This window comes from Grampus griseus (genome assembly GCF_964374135.1).
Source record: "Grampus griseus genome assembly, chromosome: 20".
Taxonomy (NCBI): Eukaryota; Metazoa; Chordata; class Mammalia; order Artiodactyla; family Delphinidae; genus Grampus; species Grampus griseus.
The window spans coordinates 52,936,473-52,958,136 of NC_139014.1; the positions used below are offsets into that span (position 1 = coordinate 52,936,473).

General features: G+C 51.8%; 1 protein-coding gene across 5 annotated transcripts in view; it reads left to right on the top strand.

Annotated features, from left to right (window-relative positions):
* Nucleotides 1–21,664, top strand: part of MYO18A (myosin XVIIIA) — a 95,582-nt gene that overhangs the window by 1,073 nt on the left and 72,845 nt on the right. For all 5 annotated transcript variants that reach the window (XM_082678698.1, XM_082678699.1, XM_082678697.1 and 2 more), the window contains exon 2: nucleotides 9,304–10,381. In XM_082678698.1, the coding sequence (XP_082534824.1) occupies nucleotides 9,383–10,381 (999 nt within the window). In that variant the 5' untranslated portion in view covers nucleotides 9,304–9,382. The remainder of the gene's footprint in view (nucleotides 1–9,303; nucleotides 10,382–21,664) is intronic.

The window sequence follows — 21,664 nt, forward strand, 5'->3', positions numbered from 1 at the left end:
GTTGCAAGGCATGTGTGTCCTGCTGATTAGTTGGAAAGGCTGCCGGCCAGAATGAGCTGGCGGGGAGGGTGAGGATGGGGGAGGCTGCCAGTTCGTTTTTTAAGCAGTACTCCTTTTGCCTGGTCCCTTGGCCAATGGGGCATGTGTTTGGCAGTGTCCTCATGGTTTGTGTTTGTGTAGGGAGGCCTGGGATGGTGCTTCCTGGGAAGAGCTTTCCTGCCTAGGGCCTTCCTGCCCTCAGATGGTCCCCCCAAATTATGGAATTGGATTCCCTCCCCTCTTCACCTTGCCAATGATTTATGTAGGTTCGTTTTGTCTTTTGGAGTACCTAGCATGTCTGTGGCTGAGGAGGCCTAGTAAATCCCCCTATGAAGAGCGAATGGTGCCGAGTGTGTCTGCACTGCGGCCATGCTGGAAGGGATGGAAGGTTGTCCAGGTGATTAAGAGCAAGAACACCTTAGCAAGACATTGAACCTAGAGGTTCAAGCTGCCTTGCCATGTGCTTACCAGGTCTGGAGCCCTTTTCTTGGGCAGGTTGGTATCCTGTTGTCATGGCAATGGAGTTGGCCTTGCCTCGTGTTCCCCACCCTATTAGCTCAGGGGCTACTTTCTAGTTGGAGATATTGAAAATTGCTCTCTTGAGGTCTCTGGTTTCCGGACAGACCTCACTGGCTCTTTGTCAGTGGCCTGCCCTCTGTCCTTTTGTGATGAGGACTTTCCAGGAAGCATCCTCCTGGTTGCTGGACATGACTGGTTATATATAGCTTTGGGTGGAGGTGTGCTTGTACATTTGGGGTTAGGAACATTGGAGTTGGGGCCTCAATTCCAGGAAGATGATGGGGGAAGCTATTGTGTTGGGGGGTTAGGGGAATGAGAAGCATCACAGGTGGGAATGGAGGGTGGGTGAGGAAGGGGTAGAATGCTGATGGTCACTTCCTGTGGGAGCTTTGAGCTTTGAACAGTTGATGACTTGGCACCTGGCAGCTCTGAATATCTAGTTTGTTTACTCCTGTCTCCTGGCCTGACTCAGTGCCAGGGTGTGTGTCCCAGGGCTTCCTCTCACGATCCAGGCTCTCCTCAGAAATCTTCAGGTGGATTGTGCCCTTCCTGACTCCTGCCTGGTCCCTCAACCTCACTGCCTGGCAGTCTGGACAGCCAGCCTGTTGGCTGGAGACGGCTTCACTGGCCTAGCTTGAGGCTGTTCATTGAGGGGTACATGTGTCTTCAGAAGCTGGGCCTGAAAACTCCAGGGTCCCCCAGTGGCAGGTACCTGAAGGTTGACTGGGAGGGGCAGAAGTGGGGCTTGTGTGAAAGGAAGAATCCACCCTCTTAGGTGGAGCAGGGAGTTGTTGGAACTCAGGAAGGCTTGATTCAGACTTGCTGTGTCACAGATCTCCAGGGCAGCAGGGCTGTTCTTACTCCTTCTCAATCAGAGGTCTGTCCCCAGCCAGACCTCCTTCACCTGGAGTGGATACCACAGACTGGAGCCAGAGGATCCACGTGAGCAGGGTCCTGTTGGTGGCCCTGAGCCCCAGGCCTTGTCCTAGGCCTCTCCTGGGTGTGGTGGGTAAAGCTGAGGGGCTCTGGCCTGATATAGTTTAAAGGTTTGCGGGGTTGGGAGGGCCCAGCCCACCCTGTGCTATGATGAACAGGTTTCCCCAGGACTTGGGTTGGGGGCTTGATGGAGCTTTTAAGTTCTGCTTTGGGTCAGGCCCCGGGGTTCTTTAAGATCTGCTCACTGCACCTCACCCCCCATCACCATTTTCTGAGGCAGCCTGAATTAGAGGGTCAGGTGGTGCAGTAGTGGGAACTGGATTGGGAAGGGTGGGGAGCAGACTTGGAAACCCCCTCACCCTCTGCCCCTTACTTTCCTGCCCTTTCTCTTGAGGTAGGAATTGTGTGGCTTGTAAATTATCCACATTCCCTTGACATTTCAAATAGTTTACAGTCAGGCAGCAGTTTAAATTGTGGACTGATGATTTTACAGGGCCCAGGGCCCTTTCTCGCAGCCAGGTACTTCATAGTCACTTACAAGGAATTATTTTTGTTATTCTCTAGTATTCAGAGATGTTGGATGATGGGCTGTAGGTCACACAGCAAATCAGAGGGAGAGCGGGATTAGAACCTCAAGTTTGTGGTTGAGCTGAATACCTCTTCAGCGAAGCCCGAGTCTGAAGTCTCAGGCCCATGGAGATTTTAGAGTTGAAAAAGCTGAGGTCTAGAGAGAGGACGGGACTTGCTCAAGGTCACACAGGAGGTGGGGTGTTGGGGTGTTAGCTGAGCTTAGCGCCCAGCGGGCTGCGGCCGGCCCCGCAGGGGGCCAAGGAGGTGCATCTGGAAGAGCCGCCGGGGACCTGGCCGGGCTTCTGGCACGTCTCCCGCTCTCGTTTCTCCCGGGGCCTGCGGGATTGCTGCGTTCCAGGGGAGACGGTATCGCAGCGGAGGCGCCGCGGGGCTGCGTCTGCGCCGGCCCGGCTGCCTGGAGGTGCCGAGGGCCGAGGGTTCCCGGCGCTGCGGCGGGCAGGGCAGGGAGCCGGCTGCCGGGCGGCCGGGCCGGCTGATGTCATGTGAGAAGCGTGCAGACGGAGTGAGTGAGCACACCTGGAGCCAGAGAAGCTCCATGTGACCTGGCAGTGAGTCATGGGCCGCGTCGGGGCTCAGCAGGACCGCCGGCAAGAAGCTCCACGGCGGCGGCGACAGGCGTCACCCTGCGCTGCCCGGGCCGGGCGAGACCCCCTGGGCCACGCGTGCAATTCCTCGGTCCGGGCTGGCAGGCGGGCGAGCGCCCCATCAAGGCCTCGGGGCGGTAGGAAACGGCCGCTCAGGGAGGTCAGAGGCCAAGGGAGAGAGGCCGGCTCTCTTGGGAAAGTATTTCCTTTGTATTTATTTATGAGTGTGGTCGAGGGTGGGAGGACTGGCCGTTTTAAGTATACACCCACAGCAGCCAAGTCTGGGCGCCCTTTTCTTGGGATTCTAATGTTATAGTTTCCATTTCCTGGGGTTTCTACTTTGCCAGCTGCAGGGTGACCCATTTAAATCTGTCCCCACTTAAAGCCACAAGACACTAGTGAGATCTATTTTAACCAAGTCCCCCAAGTCACTGAAACATTTTCAAAGCATGAGATGGCCAGCTTTGAACTTGTCGTTGCAAACCGGTTTACAGCTTTAATGCCAAATGCATTGCTTATTACTTTGTCACACCTTCCTTTTTTCTTCTTTGATCTTTAAAATCACAAAAGTAACATGCTAAAAAAAGGTTTTATCTGTAGCAAGTCTATGAGGTAGAAAGCTGAAGTGTTACCCCTCTTTGCCATTATTCCACAGAGAAAAATCACTGATATATTTGTGTAACAGATCTTTCCAGACTATTTTTAAAAGCTTGTTATGAATATTTTATATATTATGTATTTATAGTTTAATACTTATATGTTATATAAATAGATTTTTTTGTGTGTGGTACACAGGCCTCTCACTGCTGTGGCCTCTCCCGTTGCGGAGCACAGGCTCCGGACGCGCAGTCTCAGCGGCCATGGCTCACGGGCCCAGCCGCTCCGCGGCATGTGGGATCTTCCCGGACCGGGGCACGAACCCGTGTCCCCTGCATCGGCAGGCGGACTCTCAACCACTGCACCACCAGGGAAGCCCCTACCTCATTCTTTTAAATAACTGCTAAGTTCTATAATTTAGCCACTCCCCTAGTGATGGGCATTTATAGAGACAGAATTTTGCTATTATGAAATAGCAAAGATCAGCCATGTTTATTGTGCTGCAAAGATTAGCTGTGTTTGTTGTGTGAATATATCTATAGATGTCCTATAAATGGAATGGCCCTGTCAAAGAATATGTACCTTTAAATATTTTCGTAGGTACCACACACTTGCCCTCCTTTTATCAACTTACATTCCCAGCAACACATTTGGGACACCCTGCTTCTCATCCTCTAGTTGATTGATGTTAGCTTGGTAGTTTTTACTAAACTGCTAAGTGAACGCAGTATACCTCTGTTTTATTTCGCACAGCTGTGACCATTACTCAGGCTGAATACCTGTTCATGTTTGTTGGCCATTTGTATTTCCGCATCTATGAATTGCCTGTCCTTATCTTGGCAGTAGTTATATGGGGCCTCTGGACTCGAGCCAGTGTGATCCAGCTTGGCCGTGTGCTAACTGGATTGCCTTCACTTCTTTGGGCTTTACTTTCCATACACAAAGGTTCTGTAGAGCATTAAGATTGTATGTCTAGACTTATTTTAGTCATATGTGTGCTGATAGTCATTTGTGTACTTTATTATCCTCTCTACCATCCCATTAAATGGCATGAATGTGCCTTGCTACCACTGGGTACCATTCTTGAGGACTTAGTTTGGTCTAGGCATTATATGAAGGGCATATATACACATTTCATTTAATTCCCATGCCCTATGTGGTAGGTACTATTATTTCCATTAAAAAAAAAAGGGAAAATAGAGGCACAGAGGCTTTCAGTGACTTGCCCAAGATTGCATCGCTGTTAGCCCAAATTTGTTTTCAGCTTTGTTACCTGACATCTGAAGCCTAAACTCTTCCATGGGTTTTATTTATCTTTATATCCCCTACATTTAGTAGGTGCTTGATAAATACATACTTTTCCCAACATTTTATCACAAGGATCTGCAAACATTTAGAAAAGTTAGAGTTTTACAGTGAATACCCCATCTCCTAGACTCTACAGTGAACACTTTACTATCCTTGTTTATCACATCTTTATCCCTTGATCCAACCCTCAAGGCATCTTATATTTTTGATGCATCTCAGAGTAAATTGCAGACACCAATATACGTTACCCCCAATACATTAGCATACATATCATGAACTAGAGTTTGATATTTGTTTACTGTTCTTTTCTTCTTTTGAGTGAATATTTCATACAATGAAATGTACTAATCTTATGTGCACTATTTGATGACAATTGACAAAATGTATACATCTGTCAACCCAAACCCTTATCAAGATATGTAACACGAACATTACCCCAGAAAGTTCCCTCATGCCCTTTCTCAGGTAATCCCCACTCCCACTCCACCCCCACTTCCCAGAGGTAACCACTGTTCTGATTTTTTTTCACCATGGGTTACTTTTGCCTATACTAGAAATTCATATAGAAAGTACCATACCAGTATGTCGAAGTCTTCTTTTACTGTCACTTAACAGATGTTTTTGAGATTCATCCCTATTGTGTATATCAGTAGTAGTTTCCTTTTTATTGCTGAGTAGTATTCCATGATATGAATATGTAAATTGTTTCTCCTGTTGATGAATTGATAGGGGCATACTTGAATTGAAAGGTCCTTGCCCTCAAAATGCTTTCTGTCTTAAAGTAATAAAGCAGCTGAGTTGACTGATTCAGTGGTACTTTGCTTTGATTTGGGGGATAGTAGGGTCAAGGTGATTTAGGTATGTACCCTAATTTACACACAGACCTTCCCTCCACTTAAAATTAGGAAAGGCCTCCTGGAGTAGGGTGAGGGGTGAAAGGCAGAGAAGGAGGTCAGAAAAACTGTAAGGTTACCTTCGGTGGGGGGGGTAAGAGACGAAGGGAAGGCAGGTAGAAACTGCAGCTTGGAATGGGAGTGGGGAGGTAGTGATTGCTGCTGGAGACTTTGGACGTAAGGACAGGAGATGCGGGAAAGTCCAAGGTCCACAGGAAGTTGACAGAGCCCAGGTCTCTGGTGAATTGGGCTCTGAGATGCATAGGAGCAGCTGCAGCTATACTGCAGGTCTGACCCTGGAGCGGGGGGTTGCAGGTAGCTCTAGACATGTGGCACAGGAGAGAACCCAGGCCACAGCCAGGCCTGGCAATTGTAGGGACAACAGTGGGGAAGGGGTACCTTGTGAGCTGTGTAGATAACAGTGGCAGGACAGGGCTGATGAGGGAAGGGCTGAAATGGACCTAGTCTCCAAAGGCCCCAGGGTTGGGATGAGAGGGGTGACTTTGGCAGAAAGTTAATAAATAACTTATGTCCACAAGAGACTTAAATATTTGGAATTTTATAGCTAGAAGAGACCTAGATCATCTAGTCCAACCTTGAGCAAAGTGACAGGCTCAAGGTCCCCTAGCGATTTGTTGGCAGATCCAGGCCTAGATACCAGATCTTCTAACATTTCCTGCCAGCACTGTCCCCCTGTGCTGCTGCTGTGACTGTCTGTTGTTTCTGCCTGATGCAATGCTAGTGAGGGACAAGCTTTTGCCGAGACAGCCCAAGGATTCTAGAATTCTGGGGGCTGTGTACCGTTGATACTGCTCAGATATCTAGTCCCCAGCAAAGAGCCGGCACTGGGTAAGGATTGCAGAGTGAGAATTGGAGACCATAAAAGGTGTCTTGGTGGGATAGCATTGTAGGCGGTTTGGTTCTCTGTGGTTGGGCTGAGGCTGGGATATTGGTTTGTTCTCTCCAAGTCCCCAAGGTGGGTTTCTTTCTTCATTTCCCCCACATGTCCCCCTGGAGCCATCTTCTAACCTAGCCTTTTAAGAGAGTGCAGGTAGTGACGGGTGAGAGGTAAGGTGAGCAGTGACCAACCAAAGATCCTGCATCCTAGCATATGGTAGGTCTGTCCATACCCCCATCGGCGTTCAGGAGGAGAGGGAGAGACCCCCTATATTACAGTAGAGCCCTGAAGAGAGGATGCCTGTTGCCAGACTCCCCTTCACCCTGAATCAGTCCAGGCTCAGCTAGCCGAGGCTGTCCCTGGCTTTGCACTTCTTGGGCCCTAGATTTTCTGTCTTCCCACTCCCAGGTACTGTGCTTGGAACATTAAGAACTAAAAAGTTCAGAGGGAACTTTGTTTTACCAGGTAGGCACGGAGGTCAGAGGGGGAGAGGGGTGCCTGCTGGGTCCACAGGGAACCAATGACTGGGCCAGATCTCCCACCTCTTTGGATATGCTCTATAACTCAAGAGTTCTCTAGAACTGCACTGCCCAAGCAGAGGGCTGTTGAATACTTGAAATGTGGTTTGTCTGAATTGAGATGTGCTCCGAGTGTTAAATGTGCACTGGATTTCGAAGACTTAATACGGAAAAGAGAATGTAAAATATCTCAATATTTTTTACATAGCTTACATGTTGAGATGACAATATTTTGGATATCTACATTAATAAAGTATATTGTTAAAGTTAATTTTAACCGTTTCTTTTTACCATTTTTAATATGGCTGCTAGAAAATTTACAATTCCATATATGACTTGAATTATATTTCTTGTGGACAGCGCTGCTCTAGAAAGGATACTCTGATCTCTCAGGGGCCACATGGGTCAGGGTGATGGGCAGGGGGAAAGCAGTTAGCCAGTACCCCGGGGGCCTTGGGCACTTCTGGCCTTGATGCCTTCCTAGGCATTGTACCTGGGTTGGGGGTCCTTCTCAGTAGAATTGGGGGGCCTGGAATGCCCTGCTTGGTTGTGGCAGTGGGGTACACAGAGAGGAAAGGCCTCTCCAGGGCTTGGCAAGAGCTCGCTGCTACAAGGGGTAAGCTTGTAGGTCTTGTGTCTAGAACTCAGAACGGGAGGCCTTCATGGAGAAAGAAAAAAGTACGTTTAATTTCTAATTAGGTGGTACAGCCTCCTTCTTGTTCCCTGCTGGTTAGAACAAGGAAGCCTCTCTCAACTCCACCCCACCAGGTTTTTCTCCATCCTGTCCCCAGATGGGTGTGCCTAGGGGTGGGAGTAGGTTGGCCCCTAGGCGCATAAGCCCTGGAGCTGGGGTTTTCTCTCAGGCTGCCACGACTTTCTTCCTGAGGCTATATTTAGGTGTTGGTCTGGGGAAAAGGATGTGAGCTTTTCAGGATCCTGTTTATCCAGCAGACCCCACGCTCACCCCCACCTTGTAGCTGTCTGTCCTCTATTCAGTCTGGAACTTCCCCTTACCTCCCTCCCTGCTTCACTTTGGGTGCCCAGGCCCTAGAAAGAAAACAACATTTGCCATTGAATCCTGCGGTCACCACCTACTAGCTGTGTGACAACTAACATATACTTAATTTTCTGAGCCCTGTTTTCTCATTTGTAAAGTAGAGATAATGATACCTACCTTGCAGGGATGCTGTGAGGTTCAAATGAGATAGTGTGTGTAAAGTGCTGGCATTATGCCTGGTGAGTGGCAGTCATTAAATAAGTGTTGGTTCTTTGAGATCTTCTGTCAGGCAGTGGCTAAGGCTGCTGCTCTAGGGATAGCAGGTTTAGGAACGAGTCCAGTAGCATGTGATGCCTATTGCCTTAATGACATTGGTTATGGGGAGGTGATGGTGCACAGAGTCCATTTCCTTTTTCCTTTGTGTTTGAATCTTTTTTTTAAATATTTATTTATCTATTTATTTTATTTTTGGCTGCGTTGGATCTTAGTTGTGGCATGCAGGCTTCACTCTAGTTGTGTCTTGTGGGCTCAGTAGTTGCAGCGCACGGGCTTAGTTGCCCTGCAGCACGCGTGATCTTAGTTCACCAACCGAACCTGCGTCCCCTGCATTGGAAGGTGGATTCTTTTTTTTTAATTAAAAAAAAATTATTTATTTTATTTATTTAATTTTAGCTGCGTTGGGTCTTCGTTGCTGTGCGCGGGCTTTTCTTCTCTAGTTGCAGTGAGCGGGGGCTACTCTTCGTTGTGGTGTGTGGGCTTCTCATTGTGGTGGCTTTCCTTTTTTTTTTCTTAAATATTTTTATTTACTTATTTGGTTGCATCTGGTCTTAGTTGTGGCAGGCAGGCTCCTTTGTTGCGGCTCGCGCGGTGGCTTCTCTTGTGGAGCACGGGCTCTAGGCAAATGGGCTCTAGAGCGCAGGCTCAGTCGTTGTGGCGCACGGGCTTAGTTGCATGTGGGATCTTCCCAGACCAGGGCTCAAACCCATGACCCCTGCATTGGCAGGTGGATTCTTAACCACTGCACCACCAGGGAAGTCCCTTGCATTTGAATCTTAAGTCAGATCCCAAGTTGGCTTGATGACATCCTCTAACCAGGAGGTTAGATCTCCCAGATGCCACCACCATGCACAGCTAAGCCTGGGTCTTTCAGGAATTACAGGAAATGACAGACTTTGGAGTCTGGGCTTTTATAAACTGATCTAAACCTCGTTTCCATATTTGTAAAATGGGGGTAATGACAGGCCTACCCGTAGCAGTGTTGTGAAGATTACCTTAATTGAGACAGTACCGTGTAAAACAGAGCACCTGGCACATAACTGGCACTCAGTGAGGGAAAGCTGTGCTCATTAGTTGGCCGTGTCTGGATTGGAGACACAGAAAGAGGCTCTGCTCGAATAACCTTTCTCCCTGTTTCTGTTTGCAGCAGCAAGGTGGGGCACGAAGGCCCTGTGCTGAGCACCCGTAGTCCTCTGGGGTGCCACCCCTAAAAATAGCACCCCACCATGTTTAACCTAATGAAGAAAGACAAGGACAAGGATGGCACGCGGAAGGAGAAGAAGGAGAAAAAGGAGAAGAAGGAGCGGATGTCAGCGGCGGAACTGCGGAGCCTGGAAGAGATGAGCCTGAGGCGTGGCTTCTTCAACCTGAGCCGCTCCTCCAAGCGTGACTCGAAGACACGCTTGGAAATCTCCAACCCCATCCCCATCAAGGTGGCCAGCAGCTCCGACCTGCACCTGACTGACATCGACTCCGACAGCAACAGGGGCAGTGTCATCCTGGACTCGGGCCACCTGAGCACAGCCAGCTCCAGTGATGACCTCAAGGGTGAGGAAGGCAGCTTACGGGGCTCGGTGCTGCAGCGGGCAGCCAAGTTCGGCTCCCTGGCCAAGCAGAACTCACAGATGATTGTCAAGCGCTTCTCCTTCTCCCAGCGCAGCCGGGATGAGAGCGCCTCAGAAACCTCCACCCCCTCAGAGCACTCTGCCGCCCCGTCTCCACAGGTAGAGGTGAGGACCCTAGAGGGACAGCTGATGCAGCATCCCGGCCCAGGCATCCCTCGACCAGGACCTCGGTCCCGAGCCCCTGAGCTGGTGACTAAAAGGTTCCCGGCTGACCTGCGCTTGCCCCCCGTGGTGCCCCCGCTGCCCCCTGCCCTCCGGGAACTGGAACTGCAGCGACGGCCCACGGGGGACTTTGGCTTCTCCCTGCGACGCACAACCATGCTGGATCGGGGCCCCGAGGGCCAGGTCTATCGGAAGGTGGTTCACTTTGCTGAGCCCGGCGCGGGCACCAAGGACCTGGCCCTGGGGCTGGTGCCAGGTGATCGTCTGGTGGAGATTAATGGGCACAATGTGGAGAGCAAGTCCAGGGATGAGATTGTGGAGATGATCCGGCAGTCTGGGGACAGCGTGCAGCTCAAGGTGCAGCCCATCCCGGAGCTCAGCGAGCTGAGTCGGAGCTGGCTGCGGAGCGGCGAGGGACCCCGCAGGGAGCCAGCCCATGTGAGTGTTGGCCTGGGCAGCTGGGGGCAAGCAGGGATTGGGGATGTTGGCATCTCCTGCGACTGTACCTGGGTGGATGATTGGGGTACCCAGGAGCTACCGTCAGAGCCTAGCGAGGGTGTGACCGGTGAAGCCGTGCCACTCCTTGGGCTCCGGGACGACTTACCTGGCCTGTGGGGAGGAGTGACCTCAGAAGGTGTGATACACAGCGATACAAGCTTTATGATACCCTGGTGGGCTAATATGTCCTGAGCCCTAAATTGGGGCATGGGAGCTAACATGTGCCACTTCCAGATGTGAGAGCCACTCTGGGCTACTACTAGTCCAGACTGGTATCTGGACTAAAATATAGGATTTCCATTTTTTAGATATTGGAGGTGAAAAAAAGATAAAATTATTTTAAATCAGGGCTCACATTGGTAGCTCCTGGGGAGATGACCGCAGGCCTCCTTTTACCCCTGAGTGACTGAGGAGCTGAATACCAGGTAAGGTTGCAGAGATAATCAGTGGCCAGATCATCGAAGACCTTGTAAATAATGGTAGGAGTTCAGATTTTATCCCAGTGAAACAGGACCATTGTAGGGTGTTCAGCAGGGGAGTGACTGGATCTGATTTATAAAGAACACTCGGCCTCCAAGAGTCTTTATTATCTCTTGGAAGAAGAAAAAGCACGGCCCTGGAAAGGCAAAAGGGATCAGGCCTACAGAGATAGTATGACCTGCCTATCCCTGAGATCCCAACTCTTATCCTGCCCACACAAAACAGCAGTGGAAGGGGGTGACCTAGGAGCAGAAGAGACTGAGATTAGATGTATGAGCAGGTCTCTAAGGGGATGGAGATCTCTAACCCCAGGGGACTTTTGATAGGGTAGCTACAAATCAGTTTGGAGTGTTCTGCCTAGAGACAGTCTAGGAGGGACAGGTTGGCCTCTAGCCATCCCTTTGTCCTGGCTGTGGGTTTTAGGATCATTCCGATCTGGTCCCTGCAGCCTGACCACTGCATAGCCCGGCCAGGACCTTTCAGCACTAAGTGACCAGCCAGATGTGTCAAAGTCAGAAGCGGGAGGAAATGCTAAGGAAGCAAGCAGAGTCCTGGTCCTGGCTTTCTCCTGGGGAGGGGAAGTGGGAGCTCAGATGGCTGTTCAGCCTGGCAGCATCTCGGGCCAGGGGAGCCTGGGAGCGGCCGGGTTAGACTCTGGCGGGAAGCACTGGAGCTGGGTTCCCGGCCTTCCTTTACCCTGGGGCTGGTGGGGTCAGGCAGCTTTGCTAGTCAGGAAAGGGTAGTGAGTGGAAGGGAGCCTGTTGTGGAATCCAGGGGAAGACCTGGACTTGTTTATTCCGGAAACACACATCAGGCACCTACTGTGTGGTAGCCATCAGGCTAGACTGAACTCAGGGAAGTGCAACTTAGAGGGAGTAGTCTTTATTTCAGAACCAAAAATCATACCGTGTTGCCATGTCTGTCTGCTTTCTACCAGGCTAACATTGCTTTTAACAGATGGAACTCTCTTCTTCTTAAAGAATGAATCTCCCCTGGGGGATTGTTGCCAGCTCCCTGTTGAACCACAGCACAGGCCTCTGTGGGGCCCTGGGCCTGGCATCTCGGATGCTGTTTAGTTTTGTCTTTATAGCACAGGGATCATCCTGGTATCTCATATTTCCCAGCCACTCTCCCTTCCCAGCTAGCTGCTGCTACCTCATCCCTGGGGAAGTGGATGGCTTCGCTTTGGAGGCCCTGGTGGATTCCACATTACAGCAGGTATCCCTGAAATGCTGGCTTGTTCTCGTCCCTGTGGGGCAAACCCAGCTGGTGGCCAGAGGACGTCTTTGTCCACCTGAGGGATTGGGCAGGGGACGAGGTTGAAAGCCCCACCCTCATGAGTCTCCTAGAGCCCTCTGACAGGTTAAGAGAAGCCCTGTATCTTTTCCTACCTGGGTAGGTGGTGGGGACTCAGGCCACAGCAGAGGGGAGTGGAGTGAGCCCAGCATTCCAGCTTCCTGGGACAGACCCCAGAGCGGGTGTGGGAGTGCTGCAGCCTCTTCTGCGGCTCTCATCCTCTGTCTCCTCCTCTTCCTCCTGCTCCTTTTCTTGGCAGCAGTTCTAATCCCAGTTCCATGCCAAGAAAAGAGTCTTCCCGCCTCCTCCAGGCTGCTGGGTGGGGTACCCTGACAACTCCAGCCCCACGGGTACAGCTCCTGGCGGCCACCCTGCCCATCAGGCCATCCATCAACTGTGTCCACACGTTGCCTGTCCCCAGGGAGCTCTGAGGGAGCTGGCTAGCCATCTGTTCTCTTTTGGCACACAGATGGGGGCCAGGCCCCATGGCTTTTTCCGTGGCCTCTTCAGAAGGCCCCAGGGAGAGACAGCCCCTTGGGTTTCCTTCTCACATGGTGTGTGTCCAGAATGCTTGGCTCACACCTTCTTCGTGTATCCCTGTGGCTGCTAGACAGGGTTCCACTGGGAGCAGGGGTGAGCTACGGTAGTAAGATAGACTTGGGGCCGGATAGGAACCACTCAGCTGGCCTGAGAGAAGCAACTCTTCTGCGTCTTTTCTTCCGCTCACCTATCTATCAAACAAACATTTGTTGAGCACTTTCTGTGTGCTAGGTCCTGGGGTCCAGCAGTGAGCAGCACATACCCCCAGCCCCAAGGAGCTCATAGTGTGGTGGGAGGGATGGTCAAGTGGCAGACAAGGGCAATGCCATTTGAGAAGCTCAGTGACAGGGGCCAGGACACGGCCCTAGGGAGCACAGAAGAGGGACTTCTAGGACAGCCTTGGGAATGAGTCAGGGAGGACTGACATCTGGGTGGGAGATGAGTGTCAGGGAGGCGAGAGGAGGAAGAGGAAGGCTGTAAGACACATGTCAAGGTCTAGAGGTTGGAGAGAATGACACATCTGGGGAATAAGACTGGGGGACAGTGTGGGGACATTATTGAGAGAAGCAGCAGGAGAAGCAAGCAGGGGCAGGTCACAAAGGCCCTTGTGAGTCACGCTAGGGAATGTGAACTTTAACCCAAGGGCAATGAAGCAATTTAATTAGGGAGTGATGGGAACAGGTTTTTGAAAAATCTCTCTGCGTATGGAGAATGCTTTCAGGTGTAGCAAGGATAGCTGTGGGGAGAATAGTGAGGGAGCTGTTGTAATCTCAGTAGGATGGATGGAGGCGTGAACTTGGGTAGAAGCAGTGGAGATGGAGAGATGTATCAGATGGGAGCAACTGAGGTAGGCTCTGTTGTCTTTTTTATTTTATTTCAGCTTTTTTAAAATTAAAATATAGTTGATTTACAATGTTGTGTTACTTTCTGGTGTACAGCAAAGTGATTCAGTTTTATATATGTATATAAAATATATATTTTTTCAGATTCTTTTCCATTATAGTTCATTACAAGATATTGAATATAGTTCCTTGTGCTGTATAGTAGGACCTTGTTGTTTATCTATTTTATATATAGTAGTTTGTATCTGCTAATCCCAAACTCCTAATTTATCCTTCTCCCTCCATTTCTCCTTTGGTAACCATAAGTTTGTTTTCTATGTCTGTGAGTCTATTTCTGTTCTTTTTTAAAAATTAATTAATTAATTAATTATTATTTGGCTGTGTCGGGTCTTCATTGCTGCACACGGGCTTTCTCTAGTTGTGGCGAGCGGGGGCTACTCTTCGTTGTGGTGCGCTGGCTTCTCATTGAGGTGGCTTCTCTTGTGGAGCGTGGGCTCTAGGTGCACGGGGCTTCAGTAGTTGTGGCACATGGGCTCTGTAGTTGTGGCTCACGGGCTCTACAGCGCAGGCTCAGTAGTTGTGGTGCACAGCTTAGTTGCTCCGCGGCATGTGGGATCTTCCCAGACCAGGGCTTGAACCCGTGTCCCCTGCATTGGCAGGAGGATTCTTAACCACTGTGCCACCAGGGAAGTCCCAGTTTCTGTTCTGTAAATAAGTTCATTTGTATCATTTTTTTATATTCCACATATAAGTGATAGCATAGGATATTTGTCTTTCTCTGACTTACTTCACTTAGTGTGATAATCTCTGGGTCCATCCATGTTGCTGCAGATGGCATTATTTCATTCTTTTTTATGGCTGAGTAGTATTCCACTGTGCATATATACCACATCTTCTTTATCCATTCATCTGTCCAGGTCTTGGCTATTGCAAATAGTGCTGCTATGAACACTGGCGTGCATTGTAGTCTTGTTGATTGGTTGGTGTGGGAGAAGGAAGAGAAGAGGGGTCAAGCATGACTGCCAGGTTTAGGAGAAGATGCTACGTTCTTTCCTTGGCTCCTCAGGAAAAATGTTCTAGGGACATCTGTTTTGGGATCAATTACCCTTAAGTTTTCTAAAGGCAAAGAGTTCCTTGAGTTGGCGAGATTGAGGGAGGTGTTGGTAATGATGAGGGTCTTAAAACCCCAGTTGGTTCAGAATTCCTTCCTCCAGGTCCATGAGTCTGAGTGGAAAAGTCAATAACCATTAAGAAGGGGTAGAAGCCTGGCCGGGACTAGGACCTGGGAGAGGGGAGAGCGGTCCCTTCTGTTTGTATCCTCAATGGGCCCTTCATGGGGGACAAATGTGTTGTCTGGGAATGTAAGATGTTTCTGCTGAGCTCAGAAAAGCCCAGCTGGCTAAACCCTGGCCGATGTGGTTGTCCCCCTGCCACCAAGAGCTAGAGGACCTGGCCTGCATGGGAGCCGTACCTAGAAAGCACTGCTCCCCTGAGCTTCTGAGGATGTGGTGGGAGGGGAGAGATGGGGGTTTAAAGGAAGGCCTACCACTCCCTCCCAGTCAAGGCTAGTTTCCTGATCTGTCAGGCATTTGCCCGAGATCCGTGGTACAGTTTCTTCTGTTGGACCTTGGGGTTTTTACTCAAAGGCTATAGGGGGCTTCCCTGGTGGCGCAGTGGTTAAGAATCCACCTGCCAACGCAGGGGACATAGTTTTGAGCCCTGGTCCGGGAAGATCCCACATGCCGCGGAGCGACTAAGCCCGTGCATCACAGCTACTGAACCTGCGCTCTAGAGCCCGCGAGCCACAACTACTGAAGCCCACACACCTAGAGCCCGTGCTCCACAGCAAGAGAAGCCCCCACTCGACGCAACTAGAGAAAGGCTGCGCCTAGCAACAAAGACCCAACTCAGCCATAAATAAATAAACAGATAAACAAACAAACAAAGGCTATAGGGCTGTCAGGTTCCTTAAGAGGTCGTCGTGTCCATCTAAACCACATCCACACTCCAGAATCGGGAAGAGAGCATGTTACAGTGTAAAGAGCGTAGACTTTGGAGTCAGAAAGACCTGTGTTTGAGTTTTACTAAAGTTACCAAACTTTGTGAGCCTCAGTTTACCAACTCCCTTAAACATTGAATGAAGTGTGCTTAAGAACCGGCACTGTACCAGGCACAGGGGGATTAAATAAATAAAATATAATCTTTCCTTGAGGGAGCATAGACCTAAGTGAAGAAATGCCACCAAGCACCATGACTGCTATCCCGGAGGTCTGCACAGCTATGCAATGGGGTGAGAAGGAGGACGTGGCCAGTTGTGCTAGGGAGAAAAGGGGTGGCCATTAGGAGGGGCCTCCGAGGCAAAGTGACCCATGACCTCTATAAACCGGCTCTATTCTATCCTCCCGGAATTTGAGAGGACTAAATCAGAGAAGGATGCACACCCAACCAACTACAGTTTTCTCTGAGAAAGAGAATAAGATTGGAGCTAAAGGGAGACTTGTTTCTTATTCTGTATACCATGCTTTGTGGGCCTTTATTTAAGATAAACATGTTTGTGTATTAGATGATGTCACTTATATAGACTTCAGCCGGTAGTAAATGCTTAGGAAGATTAGTACCCTTCCCTCTGCCCAGTCTCTAACGCCATCCAGGAAAGATAATTTTGCAGCCTCTTTAATTAATCCGTCCTAGTGCTCTCCCATTCTTGCCCCTGGTGAGGTTTTCTTTCCAACGGGACGCCTAACGCTTTTGTCCAAACTTTCTCTGTAGCTCTGTTAAAAACAGCCAGCTGGCGGGAAAGATGGGGCGCTGGATGCTCTCTTTCTTTTTCCAGCTTTTTAGAGTCTGGCTTCTCAGGGCTGCAGGCATGGTCATCAGTGGCCTTGCAGGGGACTGGCTGGTCAGGGTTGCCTGCATCTGGGAGAAGGCAGGGGCCCCCTTGCTGTAGTGGAAGGCCCTAGTCCCCTGGGCGGAAATGGTATGAGCCTCACCAACCTTGTCCCCAGGGTCCCTGGGTGCTGTCAGGAGTGGGGCCTGCAAGATCCCAAGGGGAGACTTGAAATGGTGCTGCTTCCAGGCCTTGCCAGGCCAGCCAGCTTCTGGGCAGTGGCCTTCCCAGGGGCTTCTGGTGGTGAAGTTAGGTACTGCCTGAGTTCAGGGTTCTAAAATGCTCTGTTCCTAATGTTACTCCAGGAATTTTTTTTTTTTTTTTTGCGGTACGCGGGCCTCTCACTGTTGTGACCTCTCCCGTTACGGAGCACAGGCTCCGGACGCGCAGGCTCAGCGGCCATGGCTCACGGGCCCAGCCGCTCCGCGGCATGTGGGATCTTCCCGGACCAGGGCACGCACCCACGTCCCCTGCATCGGCAGGCGGACTCTCAACCGCTGCGCCACCAGGGAAGCCCACTCCAGGAATTTTTTACTTCATTTTGCGCCAAAGCTTCTGGCACCTCTGGCATCAGAGTCTCACCATGTGAGAGCCCTGGTTTGGGGGCTCAGGGTGGAACCCAAACTATGTCCTTTTGGTAATGAGAGGCGGGTGGGTAGGTGTCAAGGGTGTGAGAACTGGTGGGTGAAAGGTCTTTGGGAGCATTTTGGGGGGTTGTCTGTCCTGGATTAGTGGGGTACGTGGGACCAGCATGTAGACTAGGTCACTTCTATTCTGCTAGGTCTCCCTTTTGTCTTCAGAGGACCATTCTGCTTTTTTCCCAGTGAGATGCTAGATGAACTACAGTCCCAGAGTGCCCTGGCCACCCAGCCCGTGGGTGGTGGGCACAGTGCCCAGGCCACACTGGACTGGGTGTGGGGACATGTCATGGTCATCGGTTGTTTTTGCAGGCACAGCCTGGAGTCCTGGTGCAGGGCAGAGCCTTGATTGAGGTAGCCTGCTCCGGCCCCTTCCAGCCCTGGCCAGAACTCCTCTGGCCCATCCTGATACCCCTGGCCACCTTGTCCTCCTCTCCCTTCTAATCTCTCTTATTTACATTGAAGTGGTTCTGGAAAATACCAGATATGCAAACACCCAGACTGGGGGTGGGTGAGGAGTGGGGTGAAGGGGGGCGTGTGTGGCGGGTGGGAACACAAGTATTTTAAAAATGCTGCAAATCTCTACAGCATTTCCCAGAAACCACAAGCACGCGTTCCGCCTGCCAGCAAAGCTCCCGCCACCCCGCTACACTAAGCTGCTGGATTCTCCTCACTGGAGCCTGGGGTGGAGAGCAGCATCGTGGGGTGGGGACCGGTGACCAGTTGGGGTGAGGGCTCCCCTGCTGCCTGGGCAGGCTGCCTGGCGCCTCCTTTGTCTGTCCGGGCAGCGGGTACGGATGTGCCCCAGGCATCTGCAGCACTGTGGGCGCGCACTGTGCCAGACAGGCACTGCCAAGGAATGGAGCCTTCATGGCCCCCCACCTCTTGCTGTGCAGTTTGTGGGGGGCGCCCAGCCGACCCTAGAGTCCTGCGTGGTGCTTGGCAGCAGCTCCCGTCCTGTGAAATACAGGGGACAGTGTCAGCAAAGCTTATTTTTTCAGTTGTTGGCTCTAGTTTGGTTGGGAAACTATTTCCTTAGGCCTGGGTCACCGCTCTGGCTCCCTTAATCTCCCGCCATATGTTCCTCAGAATCAGGGCATGGCTGAGCCAGGCCGCTTTGCACAAACTCTGCAGCAGGGAAGGACGTGGGGTGTTTGCCCAGTGTTCTGTACGGCACCCAGTACAGTGCGTAGCATGTACATGCTCCCCAAGTGGTATTTAATTGATCTGGTAAAGATTCAGCTGAACAGAAATGCGTTGAGGGAAGGGCATGAAAAGTAGAAGCAAGAACAAAGATCCTGGCTGGCGTTCACTCTGCTTTCATTAGACACTGTTCTAGATGTTTCACACATATTAACTCATTAAATTTGAAGTAGGTATTATAATCATCTCTGTTTTGCAGATGAGGAAACTGGTTTACAGAGAGGTTAAGGTTAAGTTACCTACGGTTTCACGGTTATTAAGTGACTGGTCAGGATTTGAACTCAAGGTATCAGCTTCCTGCCCTTCACTATGCATAGGAGAGATGGATATCTGTATATCCATATAGATAGCTATATAGGGCAGGGGAAGGCAGTCTCTGGATATCCTTAAACATCCACTGCCCAGCCCAGGCCTGGGCCTTCTGGTTCCCGCTGCCCTGTCACTAGAAGCCTCTTCTCCAGAAGGAAAGGGGAAGCAGCCAGGAGTGACTGACGCTCGTGCTCTGTGGATGGCGTGCTGCAGAAGGGTGTGACTGTTGCTCTCAGTCTCTGTAGAGGATTAGCCAGAGGAAGTGAGCCCAAGTGGCAGCAGGTGGGATGTAACCTTGTGGGAGCTGGGAGAGGTACTGGAAAGGTGGCTGAGGGAAGCCGCAGGAAGACAAGTGCATCTGTCTTGTCAGCCTTCGGGTGTGGTCCCCCGGGGTGGGGGAGGGTTGTGCTTTTGCCCCTCATACGTCTCCCCTTCTAGATCCTGGAGGCCAGGCACGTTGCCCCCTCACCTTTTTGGCCCTTACTGACATGCTGGTACTGACCTCTGCAGCATTTGGGGTAGCAAGATCCCCGGAATGTCACCTCTGACCAACAACATGCCCTCTTCTGTGGCGCAGGGGTGAGTGTGTTCTCTCCTAGTGTGCACTGTGGGACAGAGGTGAGGAGCACGGCCTGGCAGAGCGCCTGGCAGGTGGTGGGTGTGCAACGCAGAGTTCTCACTGGCTTCTACCATCGAGTCTCTGCTGTTCCTTTTGTCTACCATGCTTTTCCCTGCCCATCCTCATGTACTCATACATCCCGGCCCTGGTTTGAATATCGTTTCCTGAGGGAAGCCTTCCCTGGCCCTCTCAGACCATGTCAGGTCTGCACGTCCCCTTTCTCCTTTATAACTTGCATCAAGACTGTAATTAATTCGTTATCTTCTTCTTTCTGCCATGCTGGAGCACTTGAGAGCAGTGGATATTTGTGGAAGGAAAGAAGATGGTTCTCTGGTCAGGAACTGGTTTCCCATTCTCTCTTGTCTGGGTTCCCTTGTTTAGCTCAGTTTGGGTTCCTAGAACCCTCCCCACTGACTGTGCTTGGTGACTTGTCTGCAGTGTGTTAGGACTTTGTTTCTCGTGTGCCTGGACCCTCGGCATCCGTCACATGAGTGGAGGGGAGATGGGCTCTAGACAGCCAGGAGCAGGGGCCTGGGGAGGGGGCTCTGGGAGGAGGGTCCCTGGGACAGCCTGCCAAGGAAGGCACCAGGCATGGGTGAGAAGCAGACTCAGGGTCACATGAGGTCACACAGTGTCCGGCCCAGGGGACCTTGGAGGAATGTGCCTGTCTTACTGGCTGCAGGTCTCTGAGGGGGTGGAATGTGGCCTGACAGGGCTCAGGGCGCCTTCTTTCCTTCTGCTTTCCCTGGGCTGCCTGTGTGCTGGAATGTCGGCAGGCTGGGAATTTTCACAGCCAGGATTTTTCCCAGTCAGAGCGACAGATTACAGCTGGAGCCTGGGGACAGCTCCTGAAGGGGCAGGGGCTGCCGGAGAGGGCGGGGGCAGATGCGGGGCAGCCCCAGCTGCTCTGCTCTTGGGGCCTGGACTCAGTTCCCATCCTCTCTGGGAAATGCAAACATCTGTCTCCCCATTGGGCCAGACCAGGGGGAGCCTGGGCTTCTGGAGCTGCGGGGCTCAGGAGAGGCAGCGGGAGGCCTTGGGGACCAGAGACTCAACCTCAGTGAGGCGAGAACGTGGCTGGCCGTATCCCACAGGGCCTCACTTCCTCCAGACGGTAAGTGCATCAGGAAGGGGTACTGCCTCGATTCCATCCTCAGGTGGGGCTGTGCCTGCCAGACCCAGGTTCTCGGACCTGTAGGGGCCACCCAGCCTCGGCAGGAGGTAGCATCGCTGAGTTTGTCACCTGTATCCGTCCTCCACTCTGTGGACCACACAGCACCTCCAGGGCCTGGTTCCCTCTCTTAGTGACCTTTCCAGCCCCTGTGCCCTCTGCCCTCTGAGCTCCATTCTGCTGGCTCCTCCCTCCAGTTCCCATTTCTGCAAGGAGCTGACTCACTTCCTCCCTCCCTGCCCAGCTTCTCTCACTGTCGGGTCCTAGGGCAAGCGGGTACCCACAGGGAGGGAGGTTTCTCACAGGGCACTTCCTGGGCTCCCTTCTCTGGCAGCAGGACTGTGAGGCTGCCCCGGCTGTGGGCAGAAGAGGGCTGCAGGTGGGGTAGGCTGGGGAGGGGCCTGGCTCTGGGCTGCAGGGACCAGGTGCCAGTGTCCCCCAAGCCTTGGCACACTCGAGGCAGGAGGTCAGGAAACCTTGAGGAGCACCTGCTTCCTGTCACCCTGTGGGCTTGGTTTTGTGGAGGAGAAAGGCTGAAGATGTCACCACTGTGATCTGGGAGCCTGTGCTTTCTCTAGAACAGAAGACATCTGCGAAAAGATAGATCTCAGCCCGGAGTGGCATGGGCTGGAGGCCAAGCAGTGACAGCACTGTCAGGCAGCATGAGACGGTCATGACTCTCTGTGACACCCAGTTTCATGCCCAGCCCCATCCCATCAGGGGGAAAGTGTCTGGAGAGTCCGGTGGAGCCTTCCGGGGACAAGGCGAGGGGAGGGGTCTGATACAATGTCCTTGTTCCCGCTGGCGGCCTGCATCCTGTCCCTGCCCACCCCCAGGTCCCTCATCCGTGGACTGGTTTGGTTGTGGAGCCGCCTGCAGAAGCACTGGCTTCGGAGCAGTGAAAGGTTTCCTCCCTGGGTGGGCTGGCATCTTCTATCTCACCTGGAGCTGTCCAGGCTGTGAGAGCCTGTGTGCCTGGCGCTTCAGGCACAGGGCACCCAGCCTGTGCTGGGCCTGGCACAGCCTTGCATCCTCCTCTGCAGGCGGCCTAGGTTACCTAAAGGACACGGGCACAGGGTAAGGCTGAGGCCCCACTCACTTGGCCATGCATCAAGGTCAATAGAGGCGAGAGGGAAACTGGGCGCACCGCCTGAGAAACCTGGGGTACGGCTGTGGGCTGTCTTCCTGGAATCAAGTGGCCAGCAAAATCCTTATTCCCCGTAGCACTTGGCTTTGCC